This window comes from Eleutherodactylus coqui, chromosome 11 (genome assembly GCF_035609145.1).
Source record: "Eleutherodactylus coqui strain aEleCoq1 chromosome 11, aEleCoq1.hap1, whole genome shotgun sequence".
In the NCBI taxonomy this organism is placed as follows: Eukaryota; Metazoa; Chordata; class Amphibia; order Anura; family Eleutherodactylidae; genus Eleutherodactylus; species Eleutherodactylus coqui.
In genome coordinates this window covers 117,748,346-117,762,547 of record NC_089847.1, presented here as the reverse complement: position 1 = coordinate 117,762,547, position 14,202 = coordinate 117,748,346, and the positions used below count along the sequence as shown (strand labels likewise).

The 14,202-nt window shown below is 48.7% G+C and overlaps 1 protein-coding gene across 5 annotated transcripts in view; it reads right to left on the bottom strand.

The window, feature by feature from the left end:
• Nucleotides 1-14,202, bottom strand: part of LOC136582377 (cytoskeleton-associated protein 5-A) — a 59,204-nt gene that overhangs the window by 31,331 nt on the left and 13,671 nt on the right. For all 5 annotated transcript variants that reach the window (XM_066583376.1, XM_066583379.1, XM_066583381.1 and 2 more), the window contains exons 2-3: nucleotides 4,467-4,560; nucleotides 2,987-3,180 (exon numbers count right to left, since the gene is read on the bottom strand). In XM_066583376.1, coding sequence (XP_066439473.1) covers nucleotides 2,987-3,180; nucleotides 4,467-4,523 — 251 coding nt within the window. In that variant the 5' untranslated portion in view covers nucleotides 4,524-4,560. The remainder of the gene's footprint in view (nucleotides 1-2,986; nucleotides 3,181-4,466; nucleotides 4,561-14,202) is intronic.

Here is a 14,202-nt window from a genome sequence, read left to right as displayed (position 1 = left end):
GTGAATCAATCAAATTATCCACTTTCTTCAAGGGGACATGCCACAAACACTTCAGGTAGATTTACTATTGGAAATTCACCAGCTTTACAGACGCAAAACTGCACCAAAAGACGGTCTTGCTCACTTAGAACCACATTTATGATGCATTTTAGACACCTCTGCATTCATGCCATCGAGCGCCGGGGCCAAGCCAATCAGAGCAATCGCTTGCTGGTGGTGGGGTTTACAAGCGATCCTCTGTTGGTGCAGAGAACAGCAAGGAAGCCTGCCGGAACTGCGGAAACAAGCGGGAGGGACCAGGACAGCGCCTGCTAGGCAAGTATTGCTTCCCCCACCCCCTCCTTTTCATGTAGTGTAGCTTGGGCTTGCTTTTCAGGGTAGGGCTTATATTTTAAGCACCCTACCACCTGAAAAATCAGGGTAGGGCTTATTTTAGGGGATAGGTCTTATTTTTGGGAAACAGTATGTTTGCCTAAAGTTGCACAGAAACACACCCTGTGGGATAAGACTTCAGCAGATAAAACCTTTCCACCGTCACATCACCCATACACCGTGTATGAGCACTTATTTTTTCGTTGCATTGTCCTTACTCATTAAAAAAAAAAAAAAAATTTGTTCACTGGCATTTGGGCTTTTTATGGGTTTTTGATGCAGCTTTATAAAAAAAAAAGCAAGCAGAATACCGCAGCAGAGTCAGTCACGGCGCCCCCCCCCCCCCCCCCCCCCCCAAAGACCCCATACTCACCTCTCAGATCCGCCGTGCAAGTCCCACATAACACGCCAGCAGTGTCATGACACGGCGGGTGGGTGGGGGGGGGGGGGGGGGGGTGGGGGGAAGAGCGTGTCGGCCAGCTTCCATTGACTACAGTGAAAGTCGGACACGCGTATTCCCGCGGAAAATAGGATATGCCGTGGGTTATTTCACGCTGCGGAATTCCGCAGCATGAACATTGAGTTGTTAGGTTCAATAGAACCCAATAGCAGCGATGTAACGTTGCGGATTTCCGCTAAATGCAACATCGCAAAAATAAAAAAATTAAAAAAAACTGTACCAAAACTTTGGCACAAGGTTTAACATAAAGTAAGCAAACGGACAGGTGGTATAAAGCGTTAGACTAGACAGTTAACAGATGTACCGGATTTATTAGCTAGAAGAGTCACTGCAACAGATTATAGTCTTAAAATGCAGTTTGCACTGACTAATGATTATATTCATCTGCCCGAGCTTCTCGTTAAGAGAAGCCACAAAATATGAACGTATTCCGTATTTTTAAAGGTTTATAGTCACCAGATAACATTATAGTGCCACCGTCCATTTTTTTTTAGAACACCCTTTACTGCATCCACCTTAGTAAAGGGTGAGGTGGACACATACATAAAGTTTTCTTGCCCTCTGCCGAGCCGGGTCACAGCAGAGGAATCCCTGATGTGGCAAATCGGCTACTTCTGAACCTGCAGCATTCTCCACTTATTAGAGGAGCTGCTGAGCCAAGTACACTGGGAGCGGTGACAATGACAAGCAGAAAACTGCATTCATGCCATCGATTAGGGACAATTTCTACTACGGGTAAATGTGGCTTCTGGGTGCAGGACCTGAAATACGTGCTTAAAAGAGGGACTAAACCTCAAAACTGCCCAATTTAGGCCAATTTCACACAGGCGAACGCGATATGGGGCCGTGAATCACACGCAAATTTCCTATGGATGCAGGGCGGCTTAATGTCAAAACCACCTGGCATCACTTCAGGGATGTAGCAGTCGCTGACTTTCTTCTATTAATGGGAGAGCCCTATAGCACATGGTGCGATGCTGCCGCTGGTCCCATTGGAAACAATAGGCACAGCGATGGCACACAGAAAGACAGAACATGCTGCGATTTGTTTCCTGCATTGCAGTACCATGTAGGAAAACATCGCTTATGTGTAGGACCCCATTTAAAAATATCTTGTGCGATTTGCTCACCCATGTGAAGGAAGCTTTAAAGTGTAAAAAAGACAAAACAATAGGTTAAGGGTTTTCTTCTAATTACTAGCATGACTCAATACTGTGTTGCCCTGAAAATAAGACTCTGCCTTATATTAAAGCGTCACGGGGGTCTTATTTACGGGGGATGCCTTATCATACTCACCTAGCAGGTGCCATCCAGGTCCCTCCAGCTAGTCTACGCAATTCTGGCAGGCTCCCTTGCCGTTCTCAGCGCCAACAGAATATCGCTTGCAGGTAACAGGTGTAAACAGCTGTAAACCCTGCCTCCAGCAAGCAATTGCTCCGACTGGCTCATGAGTGCCACGGCTAAGCCAACCACTGCAGAGCTTGATGAACCAATCACAGCCATTGCATTGAATGGCTGCGATTGGTTCCTGGAGCTAACAGTGATCGGCACTCTAGCGCCGGGGCCAAGCCAATCAGAGCAATCGCTTGCTGGTGGTGGGGTTTACAAGCGATCCTCTGTTGGTGCAGAGAACAGCAAGGAAGCCTGCCGGAACTGCAGGAGCCAGCGGGAGGGACCTGGACAGCGCCTGCTAGGCAAGTATTGCTTCCCCCTCCTTTTCATGTAGTGTAGCTTGGGCTTGCTTTTCAGGGTAGGGCTTATATTTTAAGCACCCTACCACCTGAAAAATCAGGGTAGGGCTTCTTTTAGTGGATAGGTCTTATTTTTGGGAAACAGCCTTCAGCAGGTAAAACCTTTCCACTGTCACATCACGCATACACAGTGTATGAGCACTTATTTTTTCGTTGCATTGTCCTTACTCATTAACAAAAAAAAAAAAAAATCATCGTTCACTGGCGCTTGGGCCTTTTATGGGTTATTGCTGAGACAATCCAGCCCACGGGGCTAGTATGACACATTCTAGTTAGTCACAGCACAGGAGACCAGTCAGCACCAACTACATGCCAGGCATATTTTTTACCAAGTTGCGGGCCATTTACAAGCTTGTCCCCAAGTCATAAAACATGTATAAGCTGTAGGCAAAGCTCCACTTACTTCCCCGCAACATGTGCATTTTCTATGTACACCAGAGCAGCCTCCAGGCCTTTTAACTGGGCAACAGCATTTGACTCCGTGACAAACTTCTTGATTAAGCCGAGATACTTGGACCATTCCGGGCTCTTCTCATCCACAATCTTCTGGAACAGCTTCATAGCCTCTTCATAACCATTTAATCTAGCTTTCCATACCTGCAGTCAATGGAACGAGAAACAGAAATTGATTTAGCTATGGGATCGTTCACATCAGCATTTTGCTCCCTATTTTTAACGGATTCTTTTTTTAATGGAATCATTAGAGCCGTTTACAACCGAGCTAAAGTGAAGCCATCATTTCCATCGTTTAATGGATTCTGTAGACACATCTGTTTAAAAAAAAAAACAAAAAAACACCCCAAGCCAAAAACTTAAGATATCTAAAATGCTAAATCTGTTTGTGTCGTATACAAATCCACAGTTCTGGTTTGATTTGAGTGAAATTTTGCATGAGTGTTCAGCGCCAGGCGACGAATACTGGAGTAATTCATCGAAAACTCACCAACTTCCTCTGCATTTTTTGTCGTCAATAGCAACTAATCACAGCTCAGCTTTCATTTCTTATACTGCTGAGGTAAAATGAAAGTTGTGCCGTGATTGGTTGCTATGGGCAACACAGATTTGTTTTGGAACAGATTTCATCAGACTGCGGTGCTTGGCTCATTTGTGGCCCACCGTTTGTAAAAAAAAAAAAAATATCACCAGTGCAACATATGGCTTTATCACCTAGTTATAGATACTTCGGTCCGCTCCTGTAGTTTGTTTAGCAAATGCTGACAAGTTCCCTTTACACAAGCGTATACTGTTGTGTTCCGCTAAAAATGTGCCATTTATAGCCACTTCCCCCCCCCCCCCCCCTTTTAATAAATAGGCGGCTCAAATGTCAGTTTTGTCACAACCCACTGAAAACGGGCACATAAATACGCCTGCTAGCGCGTGTTCATGCTCCTCCCCACAGGCTTTAATGGGTGATTTTGTTCCGTGAAGACGCAGCAAGGTAGTCCATTAAAGGCACATCTGAATGCCGCACTGTAATAGGTTCACATGCCGTCTGTACTCCGTAAAATAAATAGAAGTTGCAGACTGAATACAGACAGAAAATCGCCCATGGGAATGGGCCTTTAAGCTGAAAATTCACCGCCAAGTTTCCTCCTGAGGCTATGCCGTCATAATGTCATTCCAATGGCGAGAAAGAAACGAGATCTGCCTCCCCGCGGGTGATGGAGACAGATATGATGACTAAACATTGCTGAGAGGAACAAGAAAAAGACTCGAGTTCCTCAGTGTTATCAGTGGAGCCTGCAGAGATGCTGTCACATGAAGGCAGAGATGCCGGCTTATCTCCTGAGGTGCAGATCTGCATCTATAATCATAGATCTCCACAAGCATCGAAGAGAAGGCAGCATGCAGAAGGCACCAGTAAATGCTCGCTCAGCACCTACCTTGTGTTCACATTTCTGGTCAATAGGAAGCTTCATCCACTCGCTGTCGTCCGCCATGATGGTTTCCCTCCGTCGGTCAGTGCACTAAAGAGATCTGCCAGGAAGACAAAAGCAGAAGGCAATTAATAGAAAGAAATAACCAGAAGAACACAATGACAAGTGTCAGTATAACACTGGGGGCCATTACTACTGGGGCAGGACAAGTTTACCATCCCATGTAGCCCTAGTACTCTTCTGGCAACCTTTGGCCTAAGCTGAGACATCAATCATGTATACGCCTTTAAAGCCATGTTCAGCTGTAGCAGACCTGCGCTGTGTATGTATGTGGATGGGGTTAAAAACCAATCCACGAGTAGAAACTAAGTCAGAGCGTCTTGTGGAAGTCCAGATCAAAGGCATGATCATGCATGTCTAGGAAGGTGCAGGGATTTTACCCCTTGCAATATATAGGGTGAAACCAGGAGCCCAATCTGCCACAGATCCGTAGCGAGACGCACAGCGGGATTCCCTGCCGCATCTGGCGTTGGACGTTCCCACTGATGCGGCGTCCTGGACTACAAGTTGTTAAAGCAACAGGGTGGACGTGGCGGGCTGGGAATAAGTGGAGCAGTCACCGTGTATGTACACACCGCACACGCCGACCGGGTAAGGCAGCGTAACCGCGGTGTAATTACACGGGCAGGGCGGCAGGTGTGGTAGAGTCTACGGACAAGTCCTTCTCAATGTATTCACACAGTAGAATAGGCGAGCTGCAATTGGTCCTGAATGTTAGGGCTCCTCCAGACGGACGTATTTTCGCAATACGCAGAGAAGAGGGACCATTGATATCAATGGGTTCATCCTCAAAAAGAAAAAAAAAAAAAAAAAAAGACAAACCCCCCCCCCCCAAACAAAAACACAACCACTGCTTTATTTTTATAAACGTGCTGCGTTTTTTTTTTATGTGCATAATGTGCATAATTTACGCAAAAAAATTTACCCAAATGTAATCAGAACGGGAAGCAATGTACTTTCATTGACTCCATTCACCAGTATTGTGCTTGTGTGGGCACGGCCGGCGACCCCATGCACCTGAATTTTCTGTATTGCACATTACCGCAGCGGCTCGCCATCAGGGTTTTTTTTTTTTTTTTTAACTGTCTGCATTGCCCGCGCGGCTTAGCGATGATGATGATGGTACCCACGGCCCATACACAGTGTTAATTGCGTATGGGCTGTGGATCGGACAGCCTTCAATAGAGGATTTCCGAATGGAATCTGTGGCAAAATAGAGCATGCTGCGATTTTTTCCTCTGCTCGCGGAATATGCAATTCGTATCCATGAGTGTTAGCAAAAAGCAATTTAACGTGCTTTTCATTGCCCACGTTTTGTGCAAATCCTCTGTGTGAATTCCACAATTGGAATGCGCCCTTCGGATGAGAACCCTATTCCTGCTGATGATCCCATCTTACAGCCAGAGGAAGAGTTAACTTTCGGCACAAAGTTGTAAGTTAAGAAGTTGTCCAAAGTCTTCTTGGGCACAACATTACTAAAAATCCAGTCTGTTTTGTCACTTTCTTCTGCCGTTTCTCCTCATCCACTTCCCAGCTCCTGTAGATGTCGGCCGTTCCCCAGTAACCCCATGCAGATCACTGTTACCGCCGGGCTGCATGACATTATACCCGCGTCTAAGGGAACACCAAGGCCCCTCACACAGGAGTCTGCAAAAATGCAGTGTTTACTGCGGTTTCAGCAGCGCGGTCGTGCGTTTTGTACAGCTGAAAACGCAGCCAAGGAAGCTGGGAGGAGGGGGGGGGGGGGTGTAATTCCGTGAAGTTGTCAGCCGCCGACAGACCATCTCTTGAAACCCCCGTCTCCAGCAAGCAATTGCTCTGATTGGTCCTCAAGCGCTGGCTCAGCCAATCACCTGCACCAATCACAGCCACCCATTGGCTAATCACAGTAAAAAGAGCCTGAGTGAGGGGAGGAAGGACGGGGCACCTAAGTGGTAGAACGGATTAAGGTTTGGGTGAGGAACATGCAACCATATTAATGGTGAGATTGCGCAATATAAAAACAAAACACTTTATAGGAATTAGGCTCCGTTGTGAACAAGCGAACGATGTCAGATTTCGCTCGTTCAGCCTGGTTACACAGCAGATACGTCGCCGGCTCGCTCACAATCTCTGTATAAGTGACTGAGAAAGACTGAACGATTCGCGAACGAGCCAATGATGTTGATGCCTGCATGGAACGACCAATGAACGAGGTTGAATTGCACGCACGTCTGCGCATAGTACTGTACTTTTTGGGCACACAGGGCCATTCCGCATCACACCCTTTCCGTGGATTAAAAGGCTCATCAGCCCAAGGAGGTCCACAAGTGTTCTTTCCCCACATTTTGCACGGCGTTTCATCTTGCTTACCCCTGTGTATTCGCACATCTCCTACTTCTATGGGGTCCTTTGCTGCGCCAGACGCAGAAAGATAAGAGCAGCTGCTACTTTTTCCCGTGTGCGTAGAACACGCTCATCAGTGGGTTCTGTTCTCAGTTTTGCGCATGCAGATTTTGCACACACAGACACGGAAGTCTGAATAAGCCCTGCGGCTGGCAACACTTCTGTATTTTGGCCGCCCTTTTGCCTCTTATAGAGGCCTGAACACCCTTCCGTACTGCAGGCTCAAAACTGAAGCCGAAACACAGCAGTGAGTCACCAGCCGAAGGCCTCATGTCCACTAGGAAATTTGGGCCCGCACGGATTCTCCATGCAGAATCCCACAGTAGCTCCCTCCTTTCCCGCGGACATGAGGCCTATAAATGGATTTTAGTCACCTGTCCGGACGCTGCTTTCCTTCTGCCCGGCGGATGTACTCAGCACGCCGCGCATTTTATTTTATCTCCTGCTCTACCGCGGCAGAGCAGAAATTAAGCTGCGGGTGCGCCGCAGATTCCAGACTGCTTCCATAGGCTTCAATGGAAGCCTGCAAGAGCAGTCTGTGCGGGAAACCCGCCGAAAAATTGAGCATGCTGCGGGTGTTTTCCCACACGTGCGATCCGCGTGGCAGGGGAAATGGACATCTGCAGGCATTAACTTACCTGCGGGTGTCCAACGCATCCCTATGGGCGCAGATCACGCGTGCGGGACACCCGCGTGGATTTACTAAATCAATTTACCTAGTAGACATGAGGCCTTAGGCTACCTACTTATAGGGGAGCACGATATCGGGCCGTCCACGGATGCAAGCGCAATTTTCTTGGCCGCGTGAAAGCGGCCTCAGTGTTATTACGCAAGTACTAGTGTTCTGCCATCAGTTTCTGGGCTGAACCTGCAAGCAGCAGCATTAACCGCGTCTGCGCCCCAACGTCATGGCGAGCAGCTCTGCGTACCTGAAGCCTCCTATTAATAGTACTCACAAGGTGTGCGGCGTCTGCAGGTGCGGCATGCGCAAATCCCCAGAGAGCCGCTCACATACACACAAATCCCTGCGGAGTCACATGGCGACGACAGACTCATTATACAGCCAGATCAACAACAAAACCCATCAACTGTACTATTCCTGTAACGAGCCGTTACTAACGAGTCAGACAATGGGAGCCGATCCATCACCGTGACATCCGGGCGAGGAGGAGACAGCAGCTACCCGACAATAGTGCGGAAACTGGCACGTCACCCAGAGACTAGGAGGGCTTCAGGCAAACACATGCACAAATAAAAAGTGGCGCCTGGAAGTTCTCGGGCGCAACTCGCATCAGTCAGACACGGACACCCCAACCACGCGCGGGAGACCACACATTGTCATATGCTGTTCGCATCCGAAAATAAGACATGCTGCGTTCTATTTGTCCGAGAAGAAAAAAAACAAACCACACAGGACAAAAACACCACGACATAAAATGTGCATGTACTCCTTGAACATTTTTAGATTGTGTCTTAAATGGAGAGTCGCGGGCATATAACTAAGGTAACGGGAAGGGGGCCCTTTAAAATGAAGTCATTAGGCTAGACCGCTGTTACGGGTAATGCAGAAACACTATTAAAGGGGTATGCTGGCCTTTTACTACTGGCGACCCATCCTCAGAATAGGTCAATAGTCTATCCTCATCGGGGCTCAGTGCCACGAGTGCAATCAATGGCATCCCTACCGCTGAGATGAGTAGGAGTGACGTCTTCTATTCATCCCACTTCTGACCTTGACTACAGATGATGTCCAGTACTGACAGCGGGCCGGAGGATCAGCAGGGATCCCGAGTGGTAGATTCCCGCTGATGAATTATTGATGACCTATCACGAAAATAGGCCAAACGCAAAGTCTGGAATACCCCTTTAAATTACAGTGTATGAAAGTGAACACCCACATACATGTAGAAGTGGCTAGTAACAGCATGTACCTTCCCAGTTGTGGGCAGCACAGAGGGTCATGGCGTTACCAGAACCCAGTTACGGAGTAAGGCGTTCATCCCCGGCAGGTAACATTGTTACATCATTAAGAGGTTTTGGTCCCTTTCAGGCCTCCTTCCCACGGGCGACAAAGTCGAATTGCATGTATGTGCAGCCCATGCTCTCCTATGGGTTAATTCACATGTGATGTTTTGTTACATGTGACATCCCAACACTAAAACCTCACGGGTCTCGCACGCGACACCTGAGGTTTTGTAGCCCATGTTTCTCTATGGAGCCTTCCTCTGTTGCATCGCACAAAAACGCGATTTACTTGCGGTGCGATGCAACTTTGACATTAGGAAATCCTCCTGTCAAAGCCTAAAATAAGCCCTAGCTGCAGGAAAAGTAAAAAACCGTATACATCACCTTAGAAGCACTGTCAGCCCGGCCGCATCTTCTCCCTGGCACTATTCTTCTTTATCTCTTCCGACCAGGGATTGAAAAGTCACTGCCTCCTGGAAGCGCTGCCTCTGATTGGCTGATACTTAGCCAATCTCAACCAGTGCTCAATGAACCAATCGCAGCCATTCATCGAGCACTGGCTATGATTGGCTAAGCGTCAGCGCTTCCAGGAGGCGAGGATTTTTCAATCCCCGGCCAGAAGAGATGAAGGAGACCAGTGCTGGGGACCTGGAAGAAGCTGCAGCAGAGCTGGACATCGTTTCTAAGGTGATGTATACATTTTTCTTTTTTATTGCAGCTAGGGCTAATTTTCAGGGTAGGGCTTATATTTCAAGAAACCCACCTCCCAAACCAGTGCCACAAAGTCATGCAGCTTTGTAGTGCTACAAAGTCAGAAAAACCGCAGCAATATCGCAGAGACCAGCAATGAGATATTGCTGCAATTTTCTTGCGGCGATGCCGGGTCGCCTTTATGCGAGAGGCCTTAAGGTTATGTTCACGCGCGGCGGTAATATTGGTGGAAACTTCCACTGCAAATTCTGCTGCATTTCCACATCCTAAATCAGAGTCAAAACTCAAACTCTTTGCGCTGTCAGCACGACTCAACGGCAGCCGGTCTACGTGAAAGGGGCTACAATTTGTTGGGGACCTCCAGAGCGATGCGTTTAGCTCAGAGTATTGTCTAAGACGGATACAATTGTATCGGCTTCTCAGCTGGCTGCGGGACTAGCCATGTACAGGGTCTCGCAATATATACACAAGTGTTCGTTCACTGACAGCTAGCCAGTATATTGAAAACAGTAAGGTACTATAATATATATATATCACATTGCACTTCATGACTTTGCAGGCCGGGGCTGGATGCAACCACCGATCACATCAAGCTCCACGTTTCCTGACGCAATTCATTACAGCCTGATCCTTCCAGGAACAGGGAGCGCACAGCGACTGTTGTAGTTTTCTGCATGGCCTGCTAGAGGTGCTGTCATTACATTACATAAGCACGTAGGTGATGCTTGCTCCGACTACTGGGGGGTGAAGTTCTACTGATCCCTAGTTGATATGAGGCAGAGGTTTTTCACTAAAGCCTATAATGCCCGGATACTTCTAAGTGAGGTTGAATCATTCCCATGCCGAATATCGAACAGGCTGGTTGGCGGGCATGAACAATCTCTGCTGCCTGCAGTGCCCTCCGATACCCAGCCGTTTTCTCTGTGATCGATGTCATCCACAGACGTGTACAAGTCTTCTGCACACGCGCCAGGATGTGGTTGTGTGGCACAAGAGTCAGCCAAGTCTGCCCACAATAGGGCAAGATGATCTGTGCATGTGCCAGCCTGTGAGATTTGTACGGGACTGTGGAGGACGCAGCAGACATCATCCACAGAGAACGGGCAGGGGTTGGAAGGCACTGTGGGTGGCATGGGCATCCATGACCACCTACTGGTCCGTTCAGGACTCCCTACCATACAGCGCAGGAAGATAAGACCTCACTGTTACAAGGTTTGATTGTTCCCTGCATTCCAGCAGGGTCGCCCGTTCCAAGCTGCCTGCAGGTTCCCTTTAACCCCTTGAGTGGCGGGTTTCCTACCACCCTGTCGTGCCCACCAGGGCAGGTTTTTTAAAATGGTCTAATCATTGAATTTCAACTAATTTTGCAGTTGTGTCTCAAGAGCCATAACTTTTTCATTTTTCCATTGACATGGCCATATGAGGGCTTGTTTTTTGCGGGACAAGGTGTGATTTTTTTAAACAGGGGGGGAGGAAAAAAAGAAATGGGGAAAAAAGAAAAAAAGGGGCCATGTCATTAAGGGGTTAAATAATGTATTAACTTCCTTCTCTGGGTCATTACAACGCATGGATACCACATGTGTGATTGTATTTTTGATTTTTTACAAAGTAAAGGGAGACAAGTGTTTTTATTATATTTTTTTTTATAATTTTTTACCTTTTTTTTTTTCTTTTTTTCCTTTTTTTGTCCCTTTAGGGGACTTCCACAGGGACCCATCAGGACCCCCTGATCACATTCCGGGGGTCCGATGGTGACAGCCCTTTACATGCTGCAGTCACATAGACTGCAGCATGTAAAGGGTTAACACAGCAGAGATCGGAGGTTTTCTCTGATCTCTGCTGTAAGAGCTGGTACCTAGCTGTCCTCTCACAGCTAACAACCAGCGCTCCCTGCCACAGAGACCATCGGCTTGCTTCTGACAAGCCGATGGTCTCTATGGCAACCTGTAAACAAAGCAGGAGACTTAGAAGCAGGAGATTGCCGGCAGATCGGCAATATCTTCTGCTGGTTTTTCAAAGCCCTTGCTTTGTTCTCTGTGGGTCTGTGCAGGCAGAGCACACTGTCACAGCTTGTGGCATTGTGCTCTGCAGCTCCCATAGTGATACATAGCCCGGAAATCTTCCGGGCTATGTCACTATGAGCACTGGAGCTCGTCCCGGAAAACTTCCGGGCGTGCCACTCAAGGGGTTAAACTACCGGAGGGCTCTTATTCGCCTCTAAGGGGAACCTCAGGTACTCGTGGCGTGCGAGAACAGGGCTGCACATCACCGACATTCAGAAAATGACGCGGCTCACGATTTGTCTGGTAAGTTAGACGCACGGGCAAGTCACACGAGCGCGGTCTCCATCTGTTACTGAATGAATACAGACAACACAATGAATTAAACAGATGTTCAGATGTGCTTTATATGTGGAGCAGTGCGGCTCGCAAAGGAAAATATATATTAAAAGGGAAAAAAATGGCAGTTTGTCTTATCTTGGTACGTATTCATGGTCCAAAAAGACCAAAAACCATGGGTGCATTAACCCCTCAGCACAGATTTTTTCCTCAATTTTTGTTTCTTCGTCGTTGATTTAAAGAAGAAAAAAAAAAATTTTAAGTGTGGCTCTAGTGATGTCAGGCCTCCCATTCTTTGCAGGTCGTCCTGTAGTTCCTATTTGTATCATTTTGGAGCTTGTGTGACCGTCTGATCGCTTATGGCCGCCTGCAAACGGCCGGGTCGGATGCGGCAGCGAGAATTCTCGCCATGAGACCTGACCCGAGCGCCTGCAGGGAGCAGCACGTACTCACCCGTGCCCTGCAGCCCCGGCTCTTTCATGTGCCGGCTGATGCGCAGACCAGAGGCGGCGGCGGGTGAGTGACGTTTCTGTGTAGGGCTCTGCAAGCCCCGAAAACAAAAATCGAGCATGCCGCGGTTTGTTTGTCGCGCAGCCATCTGCATAGGATGGTGTTTGTTAACGCAATCCTATGCAGGTTTCCAGCGGCGGAAATCCCGCCCGTCTGCAGGCGGCCTACTACATTTTTTTCCCCCGGGAGACAGCGTCGAAAAAAACAAACACCCTCCAGCACCAATTCTTGCGTTGTTTATTTTCTTCTGAGGAGGTCGACCGTTTGGGGTAAATGCGCTAGGGCTCATGTCTGCTGCACGGACATGTGCCATGCGGTGAATGGAGTCAATGGACTGTCACTGTTCCATGCACATGGGCGCATCAACATGCAAGAGGAATACAATCGCAGCATGCGCCATGTCTGTGCGCCCCGTGAGCCCCGTACGCTGGTGTGGGCAGCGGGTTCATACACAACCCCACTGTGAAACAGAGCAGGGAAAGAGGAGGGAACTACACGGCGCATGTCCGCGAGCGTGAGATTGGTGGGCATGCAGTGCCCTACGTGGTCGCTCCTGGCAGAGCTTTATGCTGTTGGCATGAGCCCGTACTGGTAGATTGGGCCTTCATGGACACCAAAAAGGTCTTGGTTTTAAACTTGTGACCATTCGGCATTTCACCATCCTGTATGAGTGATCAGCGCTCCATCATACCGGAAGTCTTTGTATTCGGCGCAGACCTGGGGCTTCAGATGGGCCACAGCAACTGAATCACAAGGGGGGCACCGGGGGCCCCTGAATCACAAGGGGGGGGGCCCCTGAATCACAAGGGGGGGGGCCCCTGAATCACAAGGGGGGGGGGGCCCTGAATCACAAGGGGGGGGGGCCCTGAATCACAAGGGGGGGGGCCCCTGAATCACAAGGGGGGGGGCCCCTGAATCACAAGGGGGGGGGCCCCTGAATCAGGCCTCATGTCCACTTGAAAAATACAATCCGGATTTCCGCGGCAGATTCCGCGCGGATTTGCTTTAAATGGTATTTTTTTGCATGCAGATAGCAAGGTTGCCGATCCGCGGCAGAATGGAGCATGCCGCGTTTTTTCTCCCGCGCGTGAAAAAACACAATTCTTTTAAAATGCCATCTGTTTTCTGTGAGCTACGACAAAGTTGGCATCGCGAGCCTTTTTGCACGTGTGAAAGACACACTGAACATGGATGCAACACGGACATAAATATAAGTAAGTTACACGTATGCGCCAAAGATGTTTTTTGCACAGGTCGCTTATGCCGAGTGAATAAGGCCGGACTCATACGACCGTGCGAATACAGCATATCTGTACCAGTCTGCCATAGGCGGCCATGTTGCCGTTCCCCAATATGTTCTCCTGGCGCGCAGAAGCCCCTTTATAGTCCATGGCAACGCACATACCGCAGTAAGCATGCAGGGTCATTGCGCACTTTCTGCGAGCGTGCCTCTCGCGGCGTCACTTACGGTCGTCTGAGCCGTCCGAAGGCCTTACTGACCATCCGCAGGGATACACTGAGCGTCATTGTGCCGGCGGCTGTATACATAGCCGCGGGGGGCGGGGCGGATGGCGGTCGGCATTTACGCTATTAATGTTATTTCCTCTTCTGCTTGTCAATAAATAATGAAGGGAAAAAAAAACGATCATTCCGTAAACGGCTGCAGATCTCGGCGCCGGCTTCCTGGCAGCAACACTGCGCCGCGTCCAGTCAGCACTTACTACACTACGGTACCTGCCCAGTAGATACGCCCACCGCCATTATCAGGCGGC